At 38.7% G+C, this 10,896-nt stretch overlaps 1 protein-coding gene across 2 annotated transcripts in view; it reads left to right on the top strand.

Moving 5' to 3' along the window:
- LOC104966681 (inactive phospholipase C-like protein 2) overlaps nt 1–10,896 on the top strand; it is a 46,629-nt gene that overhangs the window by 10,660 nt on the left and 25,073 nt on the right. For both annotated transcript variants that reach the window (XM_010795906.1, XM_010795907.1), the window contains exons 2-5: nt 5,048–5,149; nt 5,811–5,960; nt 6,088–6,248; nt 10,083–10,551. In XM_010795906.1, the coding sequence (XP_010794208.1) occupies nt 5,048–5,149; nt 5,811–5,960; nt 6,088–6,248; nt 10,083–10,551 (882 nt within the window). The remainder of the gene's footprint in view (nt 1–5,047; nt 5,150–5,810; nt 5,961–6,087; nt 6,249–10,082; nt 10,552–10,896) is intronic.

The following is a 10,896-nucleotide window of genomic DNA, read 5'->3' as shown; positions in this document are numbered from 1 at the left end:
ATCGCAATAACGATTATGGCTTGCAACGATTACGAAAACAACGTAATCAAAATAAAACGATTCTTTTTTTATTATTATTATTTTTTTATAATCTTTTTTTTTAAATTTGTTTTTCAGTTGAATTATACTTAAAGTTCAGGGTAATCAACTGTTAAAAACATACTGTTCCCTTTTTTTTCTCCAATAAATTGATGTTTTCAAAGCAAATGGATAATCGTTTTTTAATAATCGTGATATCAATTATTGACCCAAATAATCGAGATTATGATTTTTGCCGTAATCGAGCAGCCCTACACCAGAGGGAGTTTCTCTTCCACAAAATAGACCTTTTTGAACATTAAAGCATGAAAACAGGTCACAGTAGAGCATGCTCCCCCGGGTAGATTTAAAAAAGAAAAGAAATTGAAGTTAAAAGCATCCATCTGGTGCACTTTGAGAGCAAAATGAAGAGATCTATGGATACATCTCTCAACACCCATTTGAAACAGAACTGTAAAGAGATTTACTATTTCTTTATGGATATTTTACTTATCACTCCCCTTTTAAACTTCTTTTTTTACTGTCATATAGTATTTCATACTTGTTTTTCCTTTATTCTCTTATTGTTTTATAACTATAATGATCATATAAACGTGTGCCTCGGAAATAATTGTTTACATTAATGGTGACCAAAACGTTTGAGACCCGGCCACTGAGGGAGTCCTTTAGTTCACTGAGCCTCTCAGTCCGACAGGAGAGGACTCTCCTCCACCTTGTTGTTGAAAAAGCTCCTTATATCCGTTAGCGTAGCTCGCTAGCACCAGAAGCTAACAACAACGATCTCCGGTACCGGTGCGCGCTCTCTCTCGCTCGCGCACGCATGCACACAAAATGGCTCGTTCCACACACACACAGCCGAGCTTGAATGAAACACAGAGACCCAGACGTATTTTTACTGTAGTGTATATTATTTTCGAATCAATAATCTTTCAAATTATGATTTAAAAAAATAATAATTATATTTTTCCTACAAATATGAACCTGAAAACTAGCATAATGGGGCCCCTTTAACTAACTGCTGAAGCTGCAAGAGAGGTTCTGATAAATATATATAAATACTCCGATATAAATATTCAACAAGTTATTTTTACAATGTATTGAGAGGAACCAATTCTGTCAACATGGCTACTATTGTACATTTGGTAAGAAATAACTTGTTGGGCTCATACTGTATGTGGATACCGAAGAAAATAAAAATAGAACTCAATACTACTGAGTGATGAGTTTTCACACAGCAGTGACACCCGCCCTTACTGTGTCACTGTACAGGAATCCTCTCGTTGTTCTTTTTCTTGGTTCAGTCTTCTGTGTCGCTTCACTTGCCTCTCAATGAAGCCACAGGAAGTTCTCTGTGACAAGCTGACGGCCGGTTTCCTGTTTTGAAGCGCAGTGGTGGTTTTGAAGACTCATCTTCCTCTCAGGCAGTAAAAACTAAATAGGGTCTTTGTGACGGCGACATCAAGTAATTTCTCACAGAGATTAAAGCCAAATGGAATTTTTTTATCAGGGTATAGAGGATGACTAGTTTTGTTGTTCTTTGTTTGTGTGTGTGTGTGTGTGTGTGTGTGTGTGTGTGTGTGTGTGTGTGTGTGTTTGTTTGTGTGTGTACTCTAATCTGGTTAGGCATGTGTGTCTTTTTTTTTACATGGAAAAATCAATTCATTTACCTTTGTGTTTTATTCATGTGTTTATCTACTTGCGGGTTAATCTGTGACCTTTAGTTTTATCCTGTCAGGATAATTAATTTAGAGTCCACAGTGACGTCAGTGCTGTTTGGCTATGTCTCTCTCTATCTGTAATTTATGTCTGCGCTAACAGAGGTGCAAGACAACCTCCGCATGTGAGATAATCGAATCCCAACATTTGAAGAAACCACTGTGAGGACCCTGGTGTTTCCCCTTTTCACGGTTTATTAGATTTAACAGTATTTAGAGAACATTATATTACTTCCATATGATTTTTTGTCTATCGCTGGTCTATTAAACAGAGAATGACGTGTTTTACAGGTCACATGGCTGTCTGTGGAGACCATGTTATTTATGTGCAGTAACGTGTGAACTGTGATTGGTGCTGGTACCGCCACACAGGGACCATTACTGCTAATGTCACACACACACACACACACACACACACACACACACACACACACACACACACACACACACACACACACACATACTGTGCTCCTGTGTGATGGTGCATGTGTCTCTGTTTGTGAGTTAAGTCAATAACTGTTGGCTCGGCGCCTCATTGTGCATCAGTCGGAATTTCCCATGAGCTTTCTAATTTAGCACAGTCTTCAAATTAAATGCTGCTGCTGGTGGGGTGGACTTGCATTTGTTTTTCTATTTGAGGTAACAATCAGAGGTGTTACTCTAACACTCCGAAAATGGCAGCTTTAAAACAAAATTAGAACACAAAATCAATTAGCTTAAATCCCAGTTTGTGTTTTTGTTTTGCTAATGTCTTTCTCAGGGGCTAAAATTGACCATCAGAGTAGGTAAGTATTGACAACAACAAAACAAAACAATTAAACCTAAGCCGCAATAGACCTTAAAACCCACAAAATAGTAGGCCACAAGGTGAGAAAAAGGCCAGTTTGAATGAGTGTTTCTTTCGCTGCTTTTAAAGAAGATTAAAGTTGAGTGCGTACGATAACCTGTAAGCCAGGTGACCTACAGCGGCTGAATTAAGGATGGTACAGGTCAGAGATGTACTTGAACATGCAGGGCCCTTTATTAAAAACAAGAACACAATCCTTTATTGATTGGAAGGCTGAGTAAAGAAGATTACAGCTCATGGGTGGCTTTGCAGCAGCGTTTTGGACCAGTTCAGAGACGATTTGCTGAGGCAGGTTAAAAGTGAATTGCAGTATTGTAGTTGGGATCAGAAGCACGAGTGATCATCTATAGCTAAGGTTGTGTTACAGATCTGAGTTTGCAATGTTTCTTTATTTGAAGTACTGTACAGGTCAATCATTTCATATATAGCACGATTGACATTTTCCAAGGTAAGGTCTCTTCCTTCAGCTTCCTGCAGTTTTCAGAGTAAGCTCAAAAGGGGGGTCTTGAAGGGAAAACTTAATTTCTCTACGACCCCACCACATCCATTATACCCTAAAGCACCTTGGGTATTTTTAGAGCGACACCTCCCTCCCTCCGTGCGCCGGCTTAAACGAGCGCGTCTCCATCGGAAACACTTCTTCATCGTAATGAGGCAACTCAATGAGGATTTGCGATGATGGTTCCCTCTGAGGAAAAGCTTTTCATCCTCTGAGAATGAAGCTTCCCTTCTCTCACGTGTTCATTCATATTCTTCAGATATATTATTTTTCTTATATCTCTTTCATATCCCCCAGATTTCTTTTATATGAAAGGTTTCCTTCTCTATCCTCTCATAAAAGATCCAAGTGCTCTTGAGGTTCATTTGAACTCTTATTTGAATGAAATCATAGTCATGCTGATGAGTAGATTTTAATTAGCGGCGGATCAGTGTTCACAGATGTTCATTATGAATATGAAAATGTTGATTGGTCTACTGGTGATCAATTTGGACTTATGAATCACTCCAAAACAAGTGAGCTGTATGTGTTAGCCCCACAGCAACAGGTTGCACGATATCAAGTTTCAACAACACAAATACTGATATTGTGTATTTATATTTTATTGTCTTTGATGTATTCACTTTTTTAAAGGTAAACTACTTTATAAAGAGATCTAAATATATTCTTAGACTTTGATAACATGTTTAATTGTATACAATGGGAAGGACTCACACACACTACATACAAATGTATTTAACTATGTGTTATTAAGGTTACCTCGAGCTAAAATTCATTCACAACTATTTTGATGATTCATTCATTCTTTCAGTCGATTTCCAAAAGTTCCAGATTTTTTACAATGTGAAGAATTACATTAAAATAGAACAAATATCTACATTTTTGACTCTAGGTCATACAAAACATGTTATTTGATGACAGCACTATTAGCTCTAGACAAATGTGATGGTCTTTTTAACTATCAATTATACATTTATTTGTATTCCAGTTGAAAGAAGTTGATTTTTAGATGAATTCCTAATAAAAGTAGTTATACACTGTTGTCTATAAAGTTGGAATAACATATGTTTGACTTCTTCTCATAATGAGTGTGACAATGTGATTTATTCTTGATAAAGTGTATATCTTAAAAAAAAAGAAAAAGATATTCCAATTTTATGGGCAACAGTTCTTTTGAATTATCATAAGGAAAATCTGAATCTTCCCAGTGTGTGAAAAGTATTTAAAAGCTGTTGTTTTTAGGACATTTTGTCTTCTTCTTCACTGCTTGTTGTGATATATATGCAGTACATAAGAAGACCGCTGTGTGTTGAGCATGTGGGTGTTTGCGTCTTCAATCACTTTACGTAGGCTTCATTCAGCTCCAATGATGTCATCCTGCCCCAGATTAGCTTCAATTAAGTATTTGATTGGATTTGATCAGGCCTCTAATACATCTATAATTGAATAACTTCGCCCACATATATGCTCTTATCTGTCTTCTGTGGGGGTTATATCTGATCGGTCAATAGATCAGGTGGATGAGCTGCGATGGTGAGCGCAGATAAACTGATTGGGTCTGCGGGCGTCGATGAGGGGGGAGGGGGGGGGCAGAATTAAAATGCTGCTGCCTGCTGCCTCTGTCTCCTCAGGTATGATTTATGGTGTTATGGTGAAGGGCAAGGGCACGCGAAGGCTTTTAGCATCAGGAAAAACAATAACGGATTGGGAATGGGAGGCTTTTATGCAGTAGACCAAATAATCTGCGTTTATGTACGGTTATATAAGATGACATGCCCTTTAATCTTCTGATATCAAAAGTGGATGGAGAGAATTGTTTGTTATGCTAAAGCCAAAACAGGCTAACTCTCATTCAACTCACTTCTTATTATCTCCTCGACCGTCCCTCCTCCTCTCTTGATTTGCGACGTCCTCTCATCACTCCTTCCCCCCTCTCTCTCTCATCAGGATGGCTCACGTGCCGGTCGGGATCGGAAGAAGACGGTGTCCTTCAGCAGCAGCCTGTCAGAGAAGAAGATCAGCAGTGCTGCAGACTGTATCCACTCCATGGTGGGTCAGCCACACTGTAATCCTTTACATTACAGAACATAACTTTTACATATCTGTGCAATACATATTGAATGTCCAGTGCATGCATCAAGGGTCTATGTAAGATCACAGCCTCAAACACTAATAGGGGCTTGTTCGGAGGGTTACAATTTCTTCCATATTTTTAAACTCATCTTTTTAGATTAGCTTTTTATTAGCAACCCCCAACTTGAAATGTTCTTTTAGTCTTTATAATTTACCTACCTTTATATTGTTTTATTCATTTTATAGGTCTTAATCTTTTTATTTTTTATTTCTGTTGTACCTATATGTTCACTTTGTTTTATGGGGTTTTATATTGTTGCATCGACTCAGTTGTCTTGTGTCTTACCTGTCAGAGAGAAACCATTATTTATTTTATTTTATTTGTATTACCATACATTTTACCTCCTTTTGTCTATTAACCTGATAACATGTCATATTTTGCTGCATGCACCTTTTAAAGTTCTTAACAAATAAAAAGGGGGGAATTTCTTGTTGTTTGTTTTTAACTTGTGATGTGTCATTTCGTAAAGCACTTTGAGCTGCATGTTTTGTATGAAAAGTGCTATAGAAATAAAGCTTTATTATTATTATTATTATTATTATTATGAATATTATTATTATTATATTTTGCTTCCAGGTTGAGGGGATTGAGCTGAAGAAAATCCGAACCAACTCCCGTGTTTACCAGCGTTACTACCTGCTGGACGCCGGGCTGCAGGCTCTGTGCTGGGAGCCGTCCAAGAAGGAGTCAGACAAAGCCCGCATATCTTTGGCTTCCATACGAGAGGTCAGTGTCAAGAGAAAAAAACTCCTTTAGACTGAGGCAAAGGGAATATTTACAACCCTTTACTAAATGGAGGTCAACATTTGATTTGTTTTTATTGCGTCTGATGTGGCTGTTCTCATCTCTCTAGGTACGGACCGGCCGCAACACAGAGACGTTCCGCACCAGTGGTGTTTATGAGCAGATTTCAGAGGACTGTGCGTTCTCCATCATCTATGGAGAGATGTATGAGAGCTTGGACCTGGTGGCCAACTCTGCTGAAGTGGCTAACATTTGGGTGACTGGCCTGAGGTATGATGCAACACATAATCAGGAGCAGTCTTGCATTGTTCACCCGATTGTAATATGTACCAGCAACACTGATTTTATAGGTAAAGAGTAGGGCTGTGCAATTAATCCTATTTTAATCGCAATTACGATTTTGGCCTGCCACAATTACGAAAACAACATAATCGAAAAAAACAATTATTTTGCTTTGCTAGGTTGTGACAGTGCACTGCAACATATTTGATCGAATTTATTTTTATTTATCATATTTATATATGTTTAGTAGCTTGTGGAAGTGCGCTCCAAAAATATTTGTTGATCTTGTTTATTGGTATTTGTTATTTTGAAATTATTTATTTAAATGTATCATTTATTTTTTTTATTGTTTTTTCAGTTAAATTATACGNTATTCTCTTATTGTTTGTATAACTATAATGATCGTATGAAGGTGTGCCGCGAAGTAATCTTTTAATAATTTGTGACAAAACCGTTATAAACACTGAAGAGTCCTTTAGCTCACCTGAGCCCCTCAGTCTGACAGGAGAGGACTCTCCTCCAGCTTGTTGTGGAAACAGCTCGTTATGTCCGTTAGTGCAGCTAGCTAACCAGATGCTAACATCACGGTCCCCGCTAGCACCGGTCCCTCTCTCCCCTTCTCTCCCACTCTCTCCCTAAATGCGCTATTGCCACACACACACAGAGCCGAGCTTGAATGACACAAGCACACGTGTATTTCCATGCAACTCTCTGATTGGTCTGGTGACTTGCCTCTGTTGCATTCATTGAACACGGGAAATTGCAGTCCTGCCGTCCTCTCTTGTGTCATGATGAGGTTCACATAAAGCACGGTTAATGTATTATATTATTGAGGTGTCTCAAATATACGTCAATCAAGTGGCACCTGCTAACCTGGATGATATGTTTACATCTAAAAACATATTTTTCAAACATTATTATTTTTATTTTATTTGTATTTCTTTTGTTACTTTTTTTGTTAACGGTCCGCGATCTACCCGCACCACACTCGCGATTGACTGGTTGGTGACCACTGCTTTACAGGGTTTCAATATGCATACCTTTTAAAGGAGGAGAGAGCTTTTTGCGAAAGCACAGAAATGGTTGTGTCAGAAGTAACAAAATAAAAGTTCCCAAAGTGAAAAAACTGTAAAAAGTATTTCAAAGAACAGAAATTGATTATTGGTGAACATGGTAAATGCATGCATCTGTTACACATGCTAGTTCTTACTGTAAAGGAACGTTCTGGAGCAAGGACTCGAAACACAATGAAAACACAGGAGAGCTGGAACTGATGTCAGACACTGAGGTTTCAATGGAAGTTATGACATTTGCTGAAGGAACAAAGTGACACAGCTCCTGCCTAACCAATTCTGAAGATCTCTCCCAAAACCCAAGTATTTACTTAGTTCTAGACTTAACTTTTCATGAAGAGAGAGAAAGTGGCAACCGAGATCACGTGCTTGAACGCTGATGATGGGAGGAAGTAGCACCCCGAGTTTGAGTTTGAGTGCCTGAATGCTGATATGGGAGTAGACTGATACACTGGGTAAAAGGCAGAGGCCAAGTAAAATACTTACTAACACTTACTGAGTCCACTGAGGATGATCGAGAAGCTAGAATCACCAATTATTTTGAAGTTACCTGCCGGAAAAACACTTCTAATGAGGTTCCTACGCAATTAACATGTACACTGTGCCATAAATAACACATTGTGTTTGCATATTGCATAAACAAATCCAACAAAGAAGCAGGGAATACAAAAAGCATAAGGAATTCATAAGCTAAGAAATAATGGCACGGAATGTTTTTCTCCCCTGTCAAAAGGAATAAAAAGTTGTCTAGTCCCTGGTTCTCTTTTCTCTCCCACTGGAACTTCTGAGACATGTTTTCCCCCTCTCTGCGTCTGTGTAATTGCACTTCACTCTCAGATGCCTCTCAACATATTTGAAGCATTGACAAATTCCCCCTTTCAGTGTTCTCATCATGGCTATTCCCTGGAAATGTACAAGGAAGAGGAGGAGGAGGCGAAGAAGACAAGCAGAGAACAGCCCTGGCTTCCCAGATGGGTTGTACCGCATCGATTGACTGGTGAAATATATCTCAAATCATATAAAACCAGCTCAGGGCCATGATATCTCTTTAGGGAGAAGACTCCGAGTCTCCCAAAGGCTTCTGGAAAACAATTGACAAGATGCAGAGCTTTTTTTGCTGCATCTGTGAGAGAGCGAAAATAATCGCGTTAGACTGGCTCCGGGTGTTGTTTTACTTCCAAGGTTTTCAACAGCACCAGGAAAAGGCTTGATTCCTTTGATTTATGGGCAATTAAAAGGCTTTAAACATGATTTGTTTTATACCAAGCCTCATCCACCATCAGGGGAAATCTCTGCTAAAAAGAAATTCCCTATGATATATGACACATGGGAACAAGACATGCAAGCAAAACTCTGAGGAAAGATTATGTGATGTGTCTCACATTATTCCGATTTATTTATTGTGGTGACATTTTTTAACTGTGGGTCAACTGTGGGGCTTTTTTCCCCTTACTTGCTATATTTTTTAGGGGTGACAAAGTATTACATCATTAGATTCCAGAATTAAACAATTTGTACCTTATCGTTCACCAATGTACCAGATCCATACCTTTTGCAGAATTAAGTCAGAAAATCCTGTTTGTGCTTACAACTTTAAAACTGAAAAATAATTTGTCCTGATTCACACAATTTGAGCTCTAGTTCAAATGTGTTTTTCCTACCTGCAGGGGTCCATTGCAATTGTTTGTTGGTTGCTTTTTAACATGAACATACACAAGAGATATGAAACTGGCACAACACTCGCTAATGCAATTTATTTTTAATTCAGTTACTTTTACTAAAATGTTTGAGTTCTAATAAAGCTCAGCGTAAGTTCAACCAGGAAGACCTTCTTTACTCATTCATTCACTATTTCCATGTTACTACTCTCTCTCCNCCATTTATTGAACTTTAAAACAAATACAAATAATAATTTGAACAGTATCTTTTCAACTGTTGATTACCCTGAACGTATAATTTAACTGAAAAAACAATAAAAAAAATAAATGATTTATTGTTTTTTCAGTTAAATTATACGTTCAGGGTAATCAACAGTTGAAAAGATACTGTTCAAATTATTATTTGTATTTGTTTTAAAGTTCAATAAATGGATGTTTTCAAAGTCAATGAATAATCGTATTTAATAATCGTGATATCAATTATTGACCAAAATAATTGTAATTATGATTTTTGCCATAATCGCACAGCCCTAGTAAAGAGCTTTCTGATCTACATACTTCCTGTTTGATATTTGGCATGTTGTTCTTTGTTATATAAAGCTGTCATTTTGGTGATTTAGGGAAGACATATTTACCCATATATTGACATTTTGCCTTCATTTAATCACTCATTGTCAGTCAGAAACTTTGTATACTTACTCTTGGTGCATTTAACACCTGTGCATTTTGAGAAACTGGTTCCTAAAGATAGGTGAAATGTATTTGTGGTTTAACTGAGGTTTGTACATGTGGCGTAGGCTAATCTAGCAAATACAGTTAGTCCCTTTATGTCAGTCCAACCTGATATCTCATGTTGCAGACTTTCCTGTCTTCCTGTTTTTATTGGCTGTGAATAGTGACATCGTGCCTGTCTTATTTCTTCGTGTCGTTCTCTGAGACGTGTTTGTGTTGCAGGACTGGCGGTGAATTTGATTTGAATTGAAATTGATTCGACTGCTGCAGTTATTTTATTTTATTGTCAGCGAGTTACATTGTAAGGATAACATTCGGTTTCCTCTAACTCTGCCTGTCCCTCTCTAATCCTCCTCCAGGTATCTGATGCAGTATGGGAAACACGCCCTGGACATGCTGGCCAGCAGTCAGGACAGCCTCCGCCTCGGCTGGCTGGAGCAGCTGTTCTCCTCGGCCGTGGATTCAGACGATCTGGAAGAAGACGTGGAAGGGTTACGCTTACAGCTGGCCGTTAAGTTGATACGGAGCGTGAATCCTGGTGTGGGCGGTGGCAAAGTGGAGCTCAGGTTTAAAGAGCTTCAAAGAGTCAGGACCAGCATGAGTGGGCTCACTCTAGAAAATGAATCTGGAGCTAAAGATCCCGGCGAAAACAAAAGACCAATAGGAAGAAATGAGCGCGTCACCAAGCAGGATTTCATCAAGGTATTCCATGACTTTTGCACACGTCCGGAGATCTACTTCCTGTTGGTGCAGTTCTCAAGCAACAAGGAGTTTCTGGACACCAAAGACCTGATGAGGTTCCTCGAGGCTGAACAAGGCATGGCTCAAGTGGGTAACACAAATGAATCCCGCCTACTAATAGCATAAAACAAGTCAGGCTTGCATTCACAAATGCAATCTCATCCACTCCTGCAGTGCCTGTTCCCTTCAGAACGGGCTGATTGCTTTGCCCTCTGTAGGGCTTCTTGCAGTGTTGTCAAGAACCACTGATCCACTCGACACTTCCCTCCCAGGGGTCCTCAGCAATACCCCTGCGAAGTCGATTGGATGAACGGTTCTTGAAAAAGTGCATACATACATACAGATATAGACAAAAAGTCAGAAAGAGATGTGAGCATCCATTCAAGTTAAATTATGCTGCACTACCGTTTGGCAAAATGGCACCAAATTTGA

This window comes from Notothenia coriiceps, unplaced genomic scaffold (assembly GCF_000735185.1).
Source record: "Notothenia coriiceps isolate Sejong01 unplaced genomic scaffold, NC01 NC01_scaffold00037250, whole genome shotgun sequence".
Taxonomy (NCBI): Eukaryota; Metazoa; Chordata; class Actinopteri; order Perciformes; family Nototheniidae; genus Notothenia; species Notothenia coriiceps.
This window is presented reverse-complemented; position numbering and strand designations above follow the sequence as displayed.